This window comes from Apteryx rowi, unplaced genomic scaffold, assembly GCF_003343035.1.
Source record: "Apteryx rowi isolate R43461 unplaced genomic scaffold, aptRow1 scaffold_389, whole genome shotgun sequence".
In the NCBI taxonomy this organism is placed as follows: Eukaryota; Metazoa; Chordata; class Aves; order Apterygiformes; family Apterygidae; genus Apteryx; species Apteryx rowi.
The window spans coordinates 620,355-641,202 of NW_020450407.1; the positions used below are offsets into that span (position 1 = coordinate 620,355).

The 20,848-nt window shown below is 40.1% G+C and overlaps 1 protein-coding gene across 1 annotated transcript in view; it reads right to left on the reverse strand.

The window, feature by feature from the left end:
• RNF150 (ring finger protein 150) overlaps nt 1–20,848 on the reverse strand; it is a 119,698-nt gene that overhangs the window by 44,144 nt on the left and 54,706 nt on the right. The window contains exon 2 of the mRNA XM_026074434.1: nt 1,852–2,102. Within this exon, the coding sequence (XP_025930219.1) occupies nt 1,852–2,102 (251 nt within the window). The remainder of the gene's footprint in view (nt 1–1,851; nt 2,103–20,848) is intronic.

The window sequence follows — 20,848 nt, forward strand, 5'->3', positions numbered from 1 at the left end:
TGTCCTTGACATCTCTCGCCAGATTTAATTCCAAATGGGCCTTAGCCTTCCTCGTCGCATCCCTGCATACTCTGACAAYRTTCYTRTAYTCCTCCCAAGTGGCCTGTCCCCCTTTCCACTTTCTGTATACTTCCTTCTTCTGGCTGAGTTTTGCCAGGAGCTCCTTGCTCATCCATGCAGGTCTCCTACCTCCTTTGCTTGACTTCCTACTCATAGGGATGCAGGTCTGTTTTCCTACACTTCTCAAGAACAGAACTAGTATTAAGAACAGAGTTATTAAAACCTCTGCAAAGGACAATTGYTTGTACACACATTAGTCTCATTCAAACTTTGAAAAGAAAATACTGAAAAGGAAATCTGCTTGAACACATAAACCTATCAGTTCTAAACTACAGCATATTACCTGAAGTGAGCTTCTTATTTTGCTGTGTTTCATGTTTATGTATGTATATTTACACTGCTAATCTGCCTGTATAATTACTTGATTGAAAGCATGCTTATGGTACTCACATACGTAAATTAGGCACACGTGATTTTGCAGCCAAGGCATCTAAAAATTATCACAGCCACTACAGTCACAGCGAATGTGCTGCCAGTGATGTGCAAATTCCAGCTGGGATAGTTACATTCTTACTATCCAAAATCTCATGCTGTATATTTAAAAGGAAAATATATTCTTTCTGTCTGTAAATACACAGCAGCTGCTCTCTAATACAGAAGGTGTCTGAATTTCAATGGCGGTTGAGGGATCCCTATAAACTAGGTACGCATTATAGAGTGTGACAGTATTTTTTCTCTACAACAAAATGATTATTAACACTCAGTTTAAACTTTTCAGGCAAGGCAACCCCTCCCCAGACAGTAATTTATTAAGGGTACAGAAACACCTCTGTGATTTATAGTGCTTTTTTTTCCTGCAGTAAAATGTTTATTTATGTCCTCAGATTTCATACACTGATAACATTCTCTACTGTACCATTAGAATGAAATGTAGAAGCCTCACCTTCCAAATTCTGCTGATGCTAAGATAGCTGCATCCAGTCAAGAGAAGATTAAATTTATTATTATCATTATCATTACTATTATTAATCACTGCCAAACTACCATAAAGATGCACGATGCTTTATAAATCCAGAGAACATCAGAACTTATGACCCACTGCAAAACTTCCTACTGCCACACAATGCTGTTGGTTGCTGTCCAGTGCTACAGGTTTCATATCTCTTTCAGGGGTTTTGGACAAGATGTTGAAAAGAAAAGCAATGGTTTAATAATACTGGCTATCATTACAGTGCTTACATGTTCAGTGATCACTGTCAAATGTACAGGGACATCTATTTCCCTTTCAAGCCCAAGACCCTTCAGGATAAGCTTTAAAATGAAAACATTCCTTATTCTTTTTTTTCTCTCTTCACTTACGTTGAACCCTTGCTTCATACACGTACATTCACTTACCTCACTGTTTTGTAGTCATCATTTAGATCTTAAGGTCATTAATTAATTTATATACATTTCTATGTCACCTGGCTATATGTACCATGGGAATCTTTTTGCTAAGCAACATTATAATCTTTCTAGTTATTTCCTGTGTATTTTGCATGGGGAAATAAAGCTATAATATATACACTACATATTTATTCTTTTCTTTTTTTCTGAATATCATCTACCTTGCCAGAAGTCTTGACTTTTCTCAGATACTGGTATTTCTAGATCTCCGTTCTTTTCACTTTTTCTTGTTTTTTTCTTGTCACACATTCATATTTTCCTCAATCTTTACTTTAAAACTTATTTCAATCTGAATCCTATGGAAATTCTTTCAGAAACATAAACATCCACTGGAGTACTGCTCACCTGATTTCTGTCTCTGGCGTTTGCATAGCGGAATCGCTGAATATAATAGAAAACCAGCCACGCCAGCGAGATGATCATCAACACAATGAAGGAGATAGAGACGAACACCACGGAGGTACGGCTGACGTACTTCTGCAAGTTGCGCGTTCCAATTGTTATGTACATCATCACAGTAATATTCCTCTCCAGGAGGCTCACTATCTCTTTTCCTTTGGGTTCAGGTATCATTATTGCTACAACATCTTCTAGACCTGTCGTACAGGAGGGAGAAAAGAAAACTTAAGTAAAAATGGTGACTGCCACGTAAGAAAATGACAAGAGGACATGGTATGGCAAAAAAGGCAAAACAGTGACCAAAAGCATTCCTTTTTTCTGTTGATTTTCATCAAGAGGTAAGTCTGATGAATTTGCTGATGGTTTCAACTAGAACCAGTTACACAGTGTGTTTCTGTACACTAATCTTGGTGAGATAAGTAAAACATGTTTCCTGGGTTGACATAAACACAGTTTTCCAGTATATTGAGGTGTATCTAGAGGATATTGATGTAACCACTGCAGAAATGCAGAGGTGCCATAGCCAGCATCCTTCCCTCCAACATCCCATATACACTTCTAATAGTCCGTTTTGCAGGGTCATGAGTCTGCCAGAAAAGCCCCTCCAAATCCACTCATTCCAACCAGAGATTCTTTCAATCCCAGATCCCCACCCAGGTTTCAGGCAGAATGTGTCAAAATGCCCCTTTCCTCCCCCCAGCCCACAGATGGGACAAGGCTCCAGGGACAACAGCCACTGGAGACATTCCCGGCTCACACTGTGCCCGGCTGCTTGCTCTGGCCTGAGTTTCACTGCAGGCCTCCCTCTCGCTGGAGCCCAGGCGAACGTCTGGGAAGCTGTGCTGGGAACTGGACTCACAAACGGATGCAAGTTTAAAACCAGCTGCACGTTTTTATTCTGCAAAAATGTTACTACAGCCCAAATCAGCTAACAGACACATTTTACAGCATGGCCCCTCAAAGATATTCATCAACACAACATTGGTGGGAAAAAGCCGTGTCCACAAATGAGATGGGGCAGGAACTTTCTGAAGTCCAGTCAATCTTTTTGAAGCCACAACCCTGTGAAAGCAAGCCCTCCACCAATCTATCATTCCTTGAGTCTCTATTAGTTCTCCTTTCTGTATATACTTTTTCATTTTGCTTTCATTACAAGCTTCTGACACCATTTTCATTTCTTGTACGTGCCCTATGTACATGACAAATATAGTCTGAAATCATCTGGGATTGGGCAGCTTGTTAGATGTCTTTCCTAATACATCTGGCTTTATAAATAAACTATCATTCCTTTATGGTTTAATATTAGGGATATTCTGCCCTTCCATCTCACTAAATGGGTGTTTAGACAATTTTCAAGCCTAAGCTATGTTTTGCAATGGTCAAATCCTGAATGGTACTAAGCTGCTAAAGACAAACAAAGCATATTTTAATTTAGAAACTTGCTCATCACAAACTGCAACTTAGAAAGAAAGGTACAAACTCAAGGTGTGTGAAGTCAGAGAGATGAGGCTGGGGTGTTCCAGAATTTCAGGTGAAATCACAGACGTTTCTGGAAATAGGCCAGCGGGTTGTCAAATCCATGGCTGCCCAGAAGCGGGGGCATTTTGACTGTGGCAGGAGGACAGAACGCTGCCTGTTTTGGGACATTAGCTAAGGTGGGGATGGGATCACCTGGCAGCAGAGATGTGAAAGGAAGCCTTGCATTTCCAACAGAATCCCCATCCCGGCTGAGATCTAATCCAAACTTCATCATAGCAGCACCATGCCCCACAGTCCTCACTGTCTGACTTAGACGTTTCTGTCTCCCAAACCCTTGAGAGGTATAAACCAATTTTTCAAAGGTATTTAGATACCTAAAGATTCAAAGAGCTGCCTAATGGGACTTCAAATATACTAAAGTGGACACATGGAGAGCAGTCAGTGGAAAATCCTACTCATGGTGGAGACTTCCTCAAATTCTGCTGGATGCTTGGATCAATCAGAAGTACTGAAATAGCTGTGACAGACTGTTTCTGCTCATACAAGAAATCTGCTGCAAAGCTGGGATCTGAACTCTTCCCTCTCAAGTCCTGGAGTAGAACTGGTAATTGCACCATTCTTCCTCTCGTGAGACTTTGCATCATAACGTTTCCCTGATTTTGAATAAGCTAGTCAATGGAATGCAGAACTCACTGATTCGACTAGGTCAAAAGAATTTTAGATATCCGTAGTGTTAACTTAACCTTTCTATTGATACTTTTCCATAAATTAATCCATTTAATCTATTTCCCTTTTGTTTTTGCCTAATAAGAGCCCACCTTGAGCAGCCCAAAAAAATCTACCTTTGCAACACTTCTGATACCTGCTTATTACCAAAGGCTAATTCAAACATTACCCTAACAGCCTAGGGAGAGTTTGCCAAGTCTCAAAGTGGCTGAGAAGGGCATTGATCATGTTCCATATCAGTAATTTTCCTGCAGTCAATAAGACAAACTGTCTGGAGCAGTGCGTATGTTTTTCAGCTGTTCACATTCTTTGCTTTGTTCTTTTTCCTTTTCTTAAAAAAAAGAAAAAACTTAAAATTCCCCCTAAGCAAGAAAATTAAATCAACCACTTCACACGCTGCCAAAAAGAACCCAAAGGGAAAAATCCCACAGCACAAAAATACTGAGATGAATTTCATCAGCTTTTCTCAAAAGCTATCATTCTGACCCACTCACTTGTCCAGTATGGACATCTAACATTATCTTTAATATGATCTGGAACATGACAAGAATGATGTAGCCTGAAAGCCTATACAAATGGGAGAGAGATAAAAAAATTACAGTGGAAAAAATATATATATATTAATTGTTTAATTATGCTACTATTCAACTAAATATAGCTTAGTATATATTTTGAGCAACTGTATATAATGGACACAGGCCAAATATGACATGTTGCAAACTGTGAATCATATTTAATTATTTAATTATGTAATTAATATTTATGTAACAATAAAGTAAGGATTCTTAACACTCCACTCCTTTGCACCCCACAAAAATGCCCAATCTTTGTATTTCTGTATTAAAGGAATGAGAAAGAGGGAGAAAAGAACTTGTGATATCCTGCTTAAGTCTAACCTCATCCCTGTTTTTCAACACCTGCATTTTCTGATTAAGCTACAGTGCAACTATCTGTCTTCAGCTCTTGGTGGATGCATAAGTGGTTTGAAGAGGACTGCAGCCAAACACGTCCCTTCTCTGTTCTTGCCTCTTTACATCTCACTGACAGCATGTTCTGCTGCAACCTTTGACCTAAAGCCTTTTAAGATACTTTGTAAAATACAAGTTACTAGAGTAAATACATTGCCATGTACGTATGCTAAATACAATTGTGTTTAGAAAGGCAAGTCAGAAGACAGAGCTATTGCAAGAGGAAAACAGTGGCTTTTATTTACTCAGATACTTAATATATTCCAATTGCAAGCTAATTACCATTTTTAATTAAGCATTCTTGGAAAAAATAACCAAATTGGCAACAAACACTAATCAGGATTTTTTTTTTAAAGTTTCATTCAGTTTACTATCATTTCTTCGACATGCTATAGCAAATGTTATTTAATCAATCAAGTCACCAGGCTAAGTTTTTAATCTCAAATATGCCCAATATTGGGAAGAAAAGATAAATTAATTTACTCCCCTTTCCTCTCTTATATAACAAAATGCCTACGTTTTCTCAGTTGCAGTATCTAATGATACACGGGGAGTACCAAAATATAGGAAAACTATACAACTAAAAGAACAGAGAGAAGTAATCAGACATCAGTGTTAAGAGTTCTATGTCCAAGTATATATTTGTTTCAACAGGTCAAAAAAGTATCTGTTAATACGTACAGATGCCTCCCTTGTGATTTAAGTGCATATGATGCCTTTCAGTACACACATCCACAATGGATGTACTACACTTTGTGGCACTCTATGCGTGCACCTAGGTGTGGCACTTCAGGTGTGGCACCTAACTTTTTTTTTTTTCTGGCCAAGATTAATGCATAGTTTGACATAAATTTTTAAGTAGTTGTCATGATGAATCAGAGATTCATAAATCAAAGGTATTCAGGCTGCAGTGAATGGATTTTCTTCTTCTTTGGCTTAGGAAACACTTAACATACCAGTGCTCTCTCTTTATGTGCCAATAACAAAACGAGTAAGGTAGAATTTGCAGGCATTTGGGATGATTTAAGTCATTTTAATTTGCTGAAGCATTTTCGTCTAATAAAATATTTTTGGGTGGAGAAAACTACATGACGTGCTGCCGATCTTCAGGCAGCTATTCCGCTTTGGCAGTAAGCATATCATTGCTTTATGCAGGAATGCCATTGGCACTGCATTGGTGGGCATTCGGGAGGCCCGGGCATTGTCGGCTTGACAGTGGCGATGCTGAAAAGATGCCTATTGATCAGCTCAGCCTATTTTCTGCTTACTGGGACAAATGGGCAACCCTGTGGCTAATCCGTTAATGTCAGAACTGCCATACCGAGCTGTGGCTGCTTTGTTCACTTCAAAAGAGTTGCTCTGGAATTAATATGCCTTAATACACTGACTCACTCAGGCGTGATACCTTCCTATGTGGATCACACTGAACTCTTCCTCACTGTAATCTGCAGGAGAAGGAGTCCCATCTTGCTGCTGACTAAGACAGGAGGAACTGCAGAGTGAGGGGAAATAGTCAGTCAGTCTGTAGCACGCTCCAGCTGTCTTTTGCCACCTGCATATGGTGGTGGAAGACAGAGCTGAGAAGGAGCAAAAAAGTCAGAGAGAGTATTTTCAATAGCAAGATGTGCAGTTAGGTAAATACTTGATCTCCCCCTGATGATCTTCTCCAAATCTTTCTCCTCCACCCAGTACTTGGCTGTGGAAATACACATCAGCTTGTATGCTTTGTATGCCAAGCAGCAAACTTTTTCAAGTTTAACAATCTATACACTTGTGATAGGGGAGAAGAAGGACTTCAGTTCTATAGCAGTGGCTTTCATAACTCTTAGATTTCAAGAAATGAACAGATTTTACCTCCTTTAGAAAGAGAACAAGCACTGAAAAACTGAAGTCAGAAGATGTGTGTAAATTTTCCACCTTGGCCACAGGCAGATTCTGCTCTGGGAGCTTCAGGGATGATACTGAAAATGGTCCTTTATTCTCCTAATTAGCAGTCAGGTCCAGTAGTAGCAGGCTGCTTCTTTAATGCTTTGTCAATTTTTGATTGAGGCTCTAAAAAGTGATATGGTTCTAACACATTTTAGAAGAGAAGATTTAATTCTTGATGCTTGGCAACAGCCAAGATTCAGTTAGAGAAATAATTAATTGAATTATTTGAGTAGAATTCCAATTTAGGAGATATACAGGTCTTCTCCAAGACTTCCTATCAAGATACAAATAAGAATTTTTCTTATGTTGTATATCAAAATCAGGCACTAAAGTATTTCCTTGTCAGATTTAAGCATGGCATGCAACTAAAAACTCCAACAGTATTTTAGAGTTCAGAAGTTGCCCTGATGAAATCAGGCAGTGTTCAGCCCAGTTCAGCATCTGTTTTTTTGCTGGAAGCCAAGAACAGAAACTTCACAGAATGGTGCAAGAACCTAACCAACTCATCCTTTACCTCTTGAGGAGACAATTTCATTTTTAGGAAACAATTTCGGTAATTATTGACTATTGGAAAAAAGCAAAATAAATGCAGATCTGAACAGTTCCACAACCCGAACATGCTCAGCTCTGGAGCCCCCTCCTCTGGGCTCAGACCCTGTGTCTGTGGGTACTGCTGCCTGCCAACCCTGTGCTGCGTGAGCCAATTTGGCGGTTCCACTTCCCGCGAGCTCAGCAGCCCTTGTTCTGTACAAGGACTTACTGTATTGCCAACCATGTGATCTCGTTCCTATCATAGCCATGGCTGCTGTGTGTGTCTGTGTGAATGGATTTTTATAGTATGATCTGGATTATGTGCAGCCTTTTAAAACAAAATTGGAGCACAGCATGGACATTATGTTTTAAAGAACTGTATCTTTTTTCTCCAGACAGTAACTCAGCAGAAAAATCAGTAGTGAAGAAAATGAAAAGGAATCTATGGTGATAGTGCTGTAGTTGTCTAAGGATGTAACTAAGAATGGTTTGTTGGACTATTAAAAGATACTACTTTTTCCTCTCTCTGCTCTTTGAAAATACTATTGCTTTATAATTGTTGGGTTTCTTTGCAATTAAATTATGTGGTAAATAGTATATAGGTTAATCAGATGGTATTTTAATTGAATTTTAATACTACGCAAATTGTTTTGTTGTAATATTTTCACAGTTGCAACAAGGGTACCAAGTCTTTAAGACTATCCAAAGAGAGTTCAATCTTAGTTGTTCTGTTAAATGAAATTCTTACACTTTATTGTACAATCATAATTGGCTAGAACATCAGAGGATCCCTGTTTTTTTTAATTTACCCTTTAAAAATAAACACAGGCTTAAATTACAACTTTGTGTACTCAAAAATTATTTTTGCCGACTAAAGTAATATTTTACAACAGCTGATTTCTGAGCTTCTCCCATTCCAGAAAAGCAGCAGTGTAATATCATTTAAAGATAGCCCTGGAGTCTGCGTAGGCCAACTGTGAAGCATTATATGTAAGAAATCAAACTGGGTAAGAGGACTATTCCCTGCAGGAATCGTTCTTTATGGGGCATGCACTGCACTGGTCTCAAATTGAAATACCTGCAAATGAGACTATAGAACAAACTGGCAAAGAGAACAGCAATACATAGCGAGTAACAGTAATACATAGTCAATACATCGTATATCATAGGCAAAATGACTACAAACTGTGATCTGCAACGTCTTGCATAAAACTGTCTCAATGCCAGAGGACGACAAAGGACACCAGTTTCTAATGAGGTTTCATAAGAGATATGGGCAACTAAAGATCAGGTTTTTCAAAGGTATTCAGTTGGGCTCATAAAGAAAAACGGTTGCTATAAAATATGTGGGAAAGGCCTCACATGTAAAAATAATGGGTTAAAAGATAGGATCTTTGTGTTCTACAACATCAAAGAGCTACTAAATACAAAAAACACCTGGGAACTACAAATTCCTGGAGGCTGAAAGAATCATTCTGTGGGTGTACGACAAAATATTCACCCTGTTCTTATCTTCTTGTCCAAGCAGCTACTGTTTGCCTTTATCAGAAACACGATACCGGGCCAGATGGACCTTTGGTCTCAACCTGTAGACTTGCTTTTATATTTCTAACTGGGAACTGAAAGTTGGATCTCCCTCTGGACAGATGAGAGATTAAGTCAAATCATGGACAGTGAAACTAGGTCAAGGTCAAAGGTCCAGTTAAGCCTAGAAGGCCCTCTGAGCTGGAGAGGATAAAGCACACCTGTTTCTGTGGCCAGTGACAAACAAGAAAGGATTGGGGCAGAAACATCCCATGACTCTAACTTTTAGAAGCCCTAGGCAGGGCTAGACTCCAGGGGAGAAGAGCGTGCGTGTCAGCTGTGGAGGCATGAGAGTGGGCTGGAGCCGTACACCAGGTATGTGGGCCTTCACTCTTCTGCTGTTGGCACTGGGATAGGAACACAAAAGTGAAGCAGAGGCAAACAGAGACGCAGTAGCAGGACAGGTGATTGCACTTGCTGGTCTAGAGAGACAGAACCACATCACGTCACGCACTGAACATCAAACCTTGGTCCTACAGAGCCAGGGCAACAGATGGGCCCCGCCACTTCCGTTCTCAATACCGATCCCAGAAAAAGTACCAAGGTGTCACCAAGCACTGCAATACTGTTAAACTTCTAGGGCAAGGCATCAGTGGAGTTTTGGGAAGAATCTCACCCTACAGTGAGAGAAGGCTGCAGAGTCAGGTGTCAAGCCCCTGCTGGATACAGAAGACTCTGCTTACTCCCTTGGGTCTGCAGACGCTGCCTGCCCGCACTGTCCCCACACGTGGCAGTCCCACTTGACTCTGGCACCTGGCCCGGGCCTACAAGGAGAGCTGCCAGCTGTGAAAGGAAAGTGAGTGTGACCGTTCTCTTTCCCCACTGCTAAAACTGTGATGCCAGGAAGGCAGAGCTATCCCACTTCTAGGGTGCATAACCTGAAAGGAAAAAGCAGGGGAAGACCAGAAGCAAAGACAGTGTAGAGGGCAGTAGGTAACCTCATTTTTGTGCATACCAAGGTATTGAAGCTATCAGAATATGTGTTTTTAGCATATATATTTTTTTCTTTTTGACTCTAGAGCCCTTGCTTTGTAATGATGTAGCTGCTGCTATTTCTTTTCTCCCCCCACCCTCCTCCATTTCCACTTCATTTTCTTTCTGTTTAAAAGCAGAGAGATGTTTCCTTTAACTCATCCTCTCTCTCATTTCCCGTTTTTCCTTGGCACTGTTAGCACTCTCCTTGGTCCCTTGCCCATCTTCCAAAATATTTAACTGTAAATCAGGTTTCCTTATATGGCAAATGCAGCAACCACTGGAGAGACAGGCGATACCTCTTCCTTCAAACAATTCCTCTTTCCTATTTTTAAAAGGAGGAAAATCTTCTGTGCAAATGATTCATTTCTTTTCAGAGAATCCTATTGCCATGAATCATTTTTGGATGCAGAAGCATGAATGCCTAATAGGATAATTAAGTGACCTGTAAAGAGCTCGACTGATATTAATGACTGGATACAGTATTTCAAGTAACTGATACGAAAGTTTTCTATTTGGTCATTAAGTGCACAACAATAACCTCCAGCAGAGCTGCAGTCAGTTAATTTCTTTCAGTGCTAAAACCAGGCAGAGGCAAGACGCTTCTGGCTGTGATCTTTCCAGTGAAAAGCAGTCTGAGCCACTGTTTATCACTGTTTAGGGACAAAGAAATTTCTGTTCATGTTTTTGTAATCAATGTTGATCTTGCCAAGGCTGTAAGCTCAGAATATATTGACTTCCTCTAATTGTATGCAGAAACTGCAGCAAAGAAAAAAAAGGAAAAAAAAAAMCCCAAATGCAACAAAACTTACAACCCTAAACTCAGCAGAACCGTTGCATTTTCCCTGGGCTTGGTTCCCATACTGTCAGTTCATCAATCTGCTGAACCAACCAATGCTAATGAACCAACCTGTTATTTATTACTGCTCAACTACAGAAAACAGGCACTTCTCTGAAAGGTTTCCTCAGACCCCAACCCAGCCCAAGAATAACTTTCTAGGCTTTGTTATCATAGCCAGGAAAGTACTTCATTATAACTGCAAATTATTTGTACTGAAGGTCTCTCTAGAAATCTCCCTTGTTTTCTAAACAGTATGCACCTTTAATGACATATCCCACTTGCTATAAATTCTCTATTCTGGAATTTAAATTCTGTGACACTGCAATGCTCTATGAATTTTTTTTCCACTTACAAGGTGGCAAGGCAGAATCCTTCATGCAGGCCTTACAGCTAGAATATGCTCCAACTCATAGTGAAATATGCTACAGAGATAACTTATTAGTAAAATACAATCTTTACAGAGTTGTGGCAAAACACGCCCACTATCCAAGCAAGAGCTGCTTTGCTATCTTCAGTGGAATTATGCCAAAAGAAAATATGTCTCAAATAGCATCTTAAGTAGTCATGGTACAGTACAATGCAAATACAAACTAGTTAGTGTGCCTCGTGGTCTTAGAACAGGTATAAATATATTTCCATTTGTAAATGGGGAAACTAGGGCAAATGTGTTGAATGACTTGACAAAGGTACACTGAAGATAAGGGCAGAGCATCTAATTCCTAGTCATGTCTCCAACAGCCAGCAGCACCTTTACTCCTCCAAAAAGGAAGGATGAATATGCAGAATGGCTGGRGCTGCATGCGTTTCCTTTGGACAACAAGCAGTAAAAGCGGGGGCAGCGTTCAGGATAGCCCTGCCTGGGGTGTCATTTCCTCTGCTGGGTGGGGGGAACGCAGCAAGAGCTGGAGACGCTTCCTGGAGAGGCTGCTGTTATCCTGTCTCTGTGTGGGAACGCGGCATGCTGAGTTTGTCACCATATCCCCATTTCAAACCCTCCTCCCTTCAAAGGACAGATGCCTCTCCAGGTAAGCCAGTGTTTGGGGGGATCGGGACACTTGCACAGAATATAGGAGAAAAGTGTGGTCGGCGGATCACGCTCGAACAACTGAGGAGGACTGCGCCCATCGCTGTTTGGGACTGCTCCCACAACACATTGCACGGAGAAGTGCCAGCAGCCAGGAGGGGAGCGTGGTAGGGAAAGCTAGCGAGAACCACAGCCTCTCACTGCAAATACTAGGCCAGCTACCTCTAACACGGCTAACTGCCCTATGGATCTGGAATACCTCCTTCCAAACCTCAGTCCCAAAGCCTGACAACATATGAACACGTTTGGTAAAAATGCCATCCAYAGGTGTGCAAAGATCCACAGAAAATTCAGAGATAAACCAAGGAAATCAAATAATCAGCACTGGAAATAACTGGAACTGCTATCTGCATAATTAGATAATGTACATGAAATTATGCCCTGCTAATAGAGTCACATTTCTGTTTGCATTTTGCAACTTATTACAAACTTTATGAACAAAGAATATTGAGAACAGTCAAAATTAAGAAATAAGCATGAGACGATCCACAGAAAAACATGCAGCCATTATTATGCAGATTAATAACAGCTTTTCATCTACATTTAGAGACAGAATCAGTGATTTCTTGATGTAGTGACAAATCGTGCTAATTTACTTATAAAGTCAAAGAAGGTATTAAAAAAATATTAGTAGCATATGCAAAATAAACAATATTTGACCCTGGAGAGTAAAATATCATTAAGAACTTTCTAAGCCATTAAAAAAAGAAARAGAGAGAGAGAAAGAGAGAGATGTATACAAAAATCTCATTTTAACTAAAATACCTGATTTTGAAAATGGTATTTCAAATGCTTTTAAACGCAGCAGAAAATACCCCTCAAACCCAAGAGGCTTCATTTACAAGTGTTGCTGCAAACTCTTCGTTATAGGAAATAGATGGGGACCAGATGAGTTTTTTCCAATCACCTGTTCTCGCTGCCAGTCCCCATGACTTAGACTAGACCAGTTCCCAGCACAAATCAGAGCAGCTTCAAAGCTCTTCCAGCATTCAGGCGCTGGTGGAAGGCCCCCAAAGGCCCCTGTCTCCACCGTCAGGRACCGGTGTTGCTCTGACCCTAGTTTTCTCCTGACCTTCTCTTGCCCCCTGCCCATCTCTCCCAGCATCTCCTCCCTTCAGCAGGGCAGCCAGGCAGTCAGCAGTTTCTGCCAAATGTTTTCTACCTCGATACCAGGACTATTACGTAGCACCAACTCTAGTCTGCCTTAGCTTCCCTGTGAGCCCCTCTCACCCCTCTTTCAAAGGTTCCCTGAAAGGCTGAGATGAGGCCGCAGACTGGAGGAAAGGGGACGTGGCGCCACTATCTGCTGCTGAGAGAGGCACGGCTGCGCAAATCCTCTGTCTGCACACTCAAATCTGCCAGCCAAAGCAACTTCACAGTGCATCCGTTTCCCCCCAGAGAACTGCAATGGAGGAGACGAAACTTCACAAAAGCAGCCCTTGGACACCCTTGTCTACAAGTCCAATACAGAAAATTAAAAAACAAGAGGTAAAGAAAACTCTGACTGAAGCCACATACTACATCACTGGTGACTCCACGTGGGCCGGAGTTGTTTGTTACTTACAGCAGCATTGATGGCTGAAAGAGCAAAGAGCTAGAAAACAACATAATCCATTTGGTTTGGTTTTGAGCATCGCTGCTGTACATGTTCCAGTTCAAGTGATCCCCAAACAGCTGGGCAAGAAGCAGGTTCAAAGCAGCAATCCTGGAACTTTTTATAATTGCTTCACGGGATTTCTGATTTTCTTACTCAGAGAAAACTTCCCCAGAGGTGTAAAAACACCAACTGCTTTTATCACTGCGTGTAGGGGGATTAAAAATAACTGATGAGAACAGTGAATGAAAATAGAACAAAAGAAAGAAAATGTGAAAATGAATGAAAAAATGAAACAAAAGGACAAATAAGCCAGATCTCAGGGACAGCGTCACTGACACATTGGCAAAACCTTCAGAAATTGCTGAACACCCCTCAGTGCCACTGGATTTTTATGGGAATTGAAGTTTTGTAAATCTTTACAATACATGCCATAAGTCATCTCTTTTCCAAGCTGACTGAACCCTGACTTACCCAGTCACTCCTCATATGGAAGCCATTCCATACCTTTGAACATACTTTTCCATATAGGGGATGGATAGGTTTGATTAATAGTGGCATGTTTGCCATAACTTTAGGTAGTTGCTACCATCTTAAATACAAACTTCCTAGGGAAGAAAAAGTCTTCAATCATTATCCTTAGTGTAAATTCTAGGCACAAGTCTGAACCATCTTCTTTGTCTCTTCGTGTGAGCATAACAGGGATGACTGACACCACAAGTTTCTGTACCTTCTGCAAAAGTGGCAGTCTAGCTTTCATGTAGAATTAGCCCCCATTTGTTGCTAATTGGTGATAACAAAATCATTCAGAAAAATACAAAAAAAAAGTTGATATGCTCTTATTTCTGATTTGTTGCTGCAAGCATCCAGTTCAAGTAACCCTTCCCTGTATTCCTTCCCACCTCTAGGAAAAACATACACTCTAGCAACAATATCACAATATCTGGCCTGCCAAGGAACCTTACTGAGAGCAAGTCCCATGCGTGTGGGAGGCACAACAGGCAAGATCCCAGAAGCCACAAGCTGCGCAGTATACAAAGGCAGGCCTCCCTATGCATACCGTGCTGTGCTATGCTGTGTCTCAACAGCTCACTGCGTTGCTGTGGCCTCAAACACTTTCCAACCCACCAGCTATCTTGTACTGCTTAAGTGGCAACTAGTGTGTTGTTGACTTTTCCTATCAGATCTCCTGAAGACTGGACAGAAGGTGAAAAATCCCTTAGAGCAGTATGACAATACTGCCATGTGGGAAGCTTTCCGCTCATACCCTGCACTGGTGACAGACTCTTCCCATGGCATCTCTAGAGCAGGAATGGCTAGGTAAAGGGAGGGAAAGATGAAGCTGAAACTGGGAACCCAAGGTCCTTAGTCACCTGAAGAAGCAAAACTAAGAAAGGGCTCCGAGGAGCCAGTTATGAGCCCCCATGCCAGCACTGCAAACACACAGCACCGAGAGTCTTCCAGGTCTGTGGGGAACAGGAAATCAGTCACCCTCTGCATACCGAAGGCAAGAAGACAAGAGGAAGGAAAGGAGGGAGAAACATGCAGCAATGACATCAATTGCTTCTCTTTGAAACTTCATCCATCTCAATTCCAGGTTTCTCCATTGCCCCCAGCCCTGTCAAGGCCATAAACCAATTATAGGGGAACATTTATAGCCTCTATTTATGGTCTGCAAAGGATGGAAAGACCTGAATGCACGTAGCTTCTTGAATTAAATAAACAGAAATCAAGCAAACACCTCAAAACAGAGGGATGTGGTTTACTTCATTTTACCTCAGATATAAACAGGAATATAAAGTCTACCTTGCTTTTTCTGGAGAAATATTTGTTTCCTCGAGAGCCTTATCATGGAAACTTTCCATCCTTAGAAAAAGGTAGGATAGCTTAATTTTTGTACCTTAACTTTTTAGGTGGTATTGTTAAAAGCCACTTAAAAAGGAATCTGTCCCACATACTGAAATCAGAGAGGTAAAAACTAGTAAAAATAAGACAAGAATCAGGGCAAAAATATATTCTTCAGACTGAAGAAAATGCACCTCCTTTCTTAAGAAATCAATTTTTACTTCATTAGTCTCTCTCACATCATTAGTTTTCAATTCTCCAGCTGTCCATACAATCCCTTAGGGTAAACAACACTTAAAATGTCTAATGTAAAAAGAAAAAAACAAGTAGAAAATAAATGTTAGGTCTTTCCGACATTATGAAAAAGCATAAGCTTAACTAAAATTGAATTTAGAATTGATATAGTTAAATCGCCTATACCACTGCAAAACAGGTTAATATCATTTTTAAGAACATAACTTAAGAGAACGTAAGAGCTCCTAAAGCAAAATAAAACTTCCAGGTCCTCTCCATACATCACAGAAAACGTCTGGCAAGCAACAAACTCCATTTTTAAYTATGGTGTCAGGGTTTTCTAAAGACAAAATTCAGTAACAGAATAAGAGGAATAGAGACATACTTGAGGACAAGCCACCTAAAAATGCTTTTTTCTTTTCTTTTTTTACTTTAATAGACTCTTATTTTTTCCTTCTTTTGGGGGGCTTTTTTCCCCTCCAACTGAGCTATCTTGGTATTGCTAATATTCCTCTGACGGACTGATTCAACCGTCAGCTCTGTAGTCTAGTGTAGGGCTGCTTTAACCTTGCCTGCTTCCAAACAGTCTAAGTAATTAACCAACCTGCGCAGYGCTTCATATCGCAAAAGAAGGTATGGCAACAGCTAAAATTATCTATTAACACCATACCTACTGAGCTCCCTCTATACCTGTCTTTAGCAGTATAGAGGTGAGCTGAACTAAACCTGTTAGTCCATGGATTGCACTTTTCTGCATTTTATTCTGTCTAGAAAATATCAGTTCTGACGCCATGGAATGGGTGGATGTTATTCTCTGTAATGGCAGCACCACGCTCTTCTACAGGGGCTGTAATGTACTGGGTAAATACCAGCTGAGAGAGGGGCAAAGTGTCCAAAATCACAAAGAAAATGGATCGCAGAGCTCAGAGCACAGCCCTGGTTGCCTGACTCCCCCACACTCTAGTCCGCATGTCACACCTTCTGTCTCCGCTAAAGCACAGGGCAGACCAATCCTACTTACTAATGATTTACAATGCAGAGTAAGGAATATTTTCTGATACATTAGTTCAAACATTTACTTCATGCAACTACCAAGAAATACCTAATAAGGTTCCTGAGAAAAACCCAGGCTACTCTCATAATCACAACAGAGCCCATTTCTTATATGAAACAGAGTAATGAAGCAGACCAAGTGGCGGGGGAAAGTTGCCACAGATCACCTAATGGCTGAGTCCCACTGAGACAATATGCATTTCCTAATATCTAGATATACAGCTATATATAAGACCTTGTTTCTAGAAGTTAATAAGCCAAACTATGAAAAAAAGAGGGGGGGAAGAGGGGGGGAAGAGGGGGGGAAGAGGGGGGGAAGAGGGGGGAGAGTCTGAAACCTGGAAAGCAGTTATTCTGGCAGGAGAGCCAAACAAACAAAAAACCGCCACATCAAGATGAAGGTCAAGGGTAACCTTGTGGCAAAAAAGCTAATAGGATCCTGGGATTTATAAACAGGAAATAGTGAGCAGAAGCAATGAGTAACTGAGAGGAACATAAGAATAATGCAACTGTTCACAGCTGCAGAGAAAACATCTTCTGGAGACCTGAAGAATGCTGACAGTTGAGTTTATTGAAAACAGGACCAAGAGGTGACGTGATTACAGTTGTATACATGCTCTCGCTGAGAGAAAAACAAAGCTTAATAAGATGGCATTTGTCTACTTGGAAAAAGGCCTAACACAAATCAATAGCTGGAGTCTTAAGGTAGACTTTTCAAATCAGAAATGAAGCACAAATTTTTGAACTGYGAAGGGGTTTAAACAGGAGAACAGATGACTGTGGTCCGTGATAGCTTCCCCATCCCTTAACTTTCCCCTAACTTTAAGATAGATTTTTTTTGTTGTTGTTGGAACACGTGCTTTGAGCTGAATAACCTATTCAACTAGTACAGGAGAAACTGATTGAAACATGACTATCTGTGGTAAATAGGTCAGATTAGAAAATCTAAAAACCATTCTACCATTTGTTAAATGTACACCCCAGCTTTCCAAAAGCTTTGAAACTTAGGGGTGCTAAACTTATCTGGTCTAATTTCAAACACACTCGGCCATAATAAGAACAAAGTTTGACAAAATATGGACGTTACTGGTTTCCCTTCCACATGGACAAAGAGCCAGAGAAGTGTTCAGCAAGGCCGTGTGTGTGTGTGTGTGTGTGTTTATTTAGAGTAGCCCCTGATACCTGCGATGGCAACTGCAACTCCCCTTTGCATTTGGATTTACTGAAATTTACTGAGTGTTGAAATGGGATTATCGGACAGGAATTAAAGCTCACCAGTCACTGTTGTTCAAATCCAACAGGCTCACTAAAGATGCCTTCGTGTTTGTTACAGAGCGGCTCCTCTCTGACTTCGGGAGCAAGACAAGGGAGGCACCGCTAGCTGCGTGTTACAAAACACCCACGCAGCCTTTCATAAGGTGATGTTCCAGCTCCAAGCAGAGAGCAGAAATCCTCATTTAAAACAAGAAACAAAACTAACAAAAACAAACTGAAAAGAGGAAAAACTCCACAAGTGAAATACATGAAAAGTGTTTTTTCAGGCTTGAACTAGACGAATGAACCATGTGAACCCAGAAATAGTTGGCAGTGTTAGCCAAACCTCAAGCTCTGCAAGATACACCCACTCTTAGCTAAAACTACACATGAAGCCTGAAAATGTTTTGAATATGCAGGCCTTCTCACAGAAGAAAAAAGAAAAACAACCTTCAACAACATGTGAAAGCCTAAATGCCTTAGAGAAAAATATTTATACTTCTATAGAGGCACAATGTTTATCTCTTCCGATTTCACATGTAGAAGGTCTTTGGAAAGCTTTCTAATACAATATAAAGAAACAATTACACTCTGGGAGCTTATGCTTATTAAATTTATGCGGAGCTTGGATACACAGCTTCTTTTAAAAATGTTTATAATGCATACCTTGACATGACAGAATAGTAATATAAATACACTGAAAGTCCATCTGTAATATATGAAAAGCAAATGCCTTATAAACCCTATTTTCCTGCATTACAACCAGCAAGGAAAGGTATGTATTTCCATTTGGAAGTGATGTGCCTTTTCTCTATAAGGCCAGTTCTGCCCTCAATCAAATGAAAGTTAAATCTCCCATTAGCTTAAAATAATGCAGAACTGGGCATCTATTATGTAAGGCCAAACATCCAATTTACGCAGATTAGATTTAAATCTACAAATGCCTAAGCAGGGTCCAGTTTTCCACTGAGGTACACCAAAGAGAAGAAAAGGCACCTACCACCACTGAAAAAGCTGTATATTTTCATTTACGCATAGCTCTTTAGACAACAGGTTTTAAAAGATTGACTTACAGGCCTTATTTTCTCAGCACAGGATGTGAGCAATTCCCATTGATTTGTACAGAAGTTACAGACATCATGGAGAAAGGAAATAGGGCCCCAAATGCCCTGGCAGGTGTAAGAGCAAAACATTTTCTTAAAATGCTACAGTATGTCCCAGTATTTTAAGGGTCGCCCTTGTCAGCAAAGTAGAACTGCAGACTTCACGAAATGCCATATTAAACGCAGTGTCTGAATGAATCACTGCCAGATATATACCATGGCTAAAACAACTCCTCAATCTTATTTCAAAGATTTCAAAAAGTTACTTAAAAGGAGTTATAATTATTGAAGAACGTTCCCATTCCAGATAAAGAAATCCCTCTTCATCTGCTCAGTGTATCCTTTTTTCACTGTCAAACATAGGTGGGCACGATGTGAAGAAAAGTATTATAGCTCTGAGGTGCCTTTCAGACATAACGTCTCTGTATTTCTTTAAAGATACCATTATTTTTATATCACCATTATCAAATCCTATAAAGGTCTATGCTYCATGATTGAACAATACAAAGGAATTAATCTTTCTTATGCTTGCATGCAATGCTTCTTAACCTTTCAAGCATTCTCACTGGAAATACAGACTTAAGAAAACAAACAATTCAAGTTGAGAAATACATCTGACTGCACTAGGATACATACACAACAGAATGTTTCTGTTGGTATATACTACATTAAGAGGAAGAAAATCTCGTGTTTCTTAAAAATGCTATTTATAACATCAGAGCAGTTAGAGTAATCTCCTTCAGTGAAAATATCAGCAAACAATTTTATTTCAGGCATTTCTCTTTGCAAACAGTTTTAGTACATTTCTTGTGAAATTATCTTTATACAGAGACTCTCAAGACTATTACTAAGCAAAGGCTAGAAACAAAATAAATAAAACTCTATTTCTTCCCTCACAAGGAGGTAGTCTGGACACGTAAGCAATGATGTAAAGAAAAGGCAGCAGAAAACAAGGAGCGTGCAATGTCTTTCCCATTGAAGCTGTGCCTGTATCAGGTGCCAAAGTTCATGGAAAGGAAAACTAAATTCCTGAGAGCCCAGATTTCTAAAGGATGATAATTTTGACAATGCAAGTATATGCATTTTTTTTGTAATGCAAAGATATTGTACTACATACATATTTAACAATAATAATGTTGCTACCTTTGYTCTTCAGTGTTTCAATCTCTGTGCTACAGGACAGCAGCACTGTTATCCTACTATCTATCCTGCTAATAGTTCTGATTTTGCTTAGGTTCAGAACAGTTTTCATGTAGCAGAGCAGTTTCATAATTCTTGTAACTTTTTGGAGGTTTGTGGTATTTAAGACTGTCCCTGAAAATGCCACTTGCCTATGTTAAAGTTGAATGTGAATAAATTCCCTCTCACTTCTCTCTTTGTTTCTGTTCACCCAGTCTTGAAGCAATTCAAGGGCAGCAATTCAGCAAATTCAGTACTATTTAAGACAAGAAAGAAGGAACTTCAGAAATGAGAGAGAGAAATACCAGAGGTTTTGAAGGAATTCATGCAAGAAGCAACATACCTTACGTGAAGCTACAATTTAAATAACGTTTCCTCCAGAAGGTGAGTCTGGCAGTCTCAGAGGCTAGTACATTAAAATTCAACAAACACAGACCTTCTACTCCAAAAATGCACTCCAAACATTTAGACCTGGATAGCCACTTCCAGAAACCAGAAGAGAAAGTACAAAAAAGATTGGAAATAGAATGAAATCTTCTCTCACCCAGACTTGTCAGCTTTCAATGT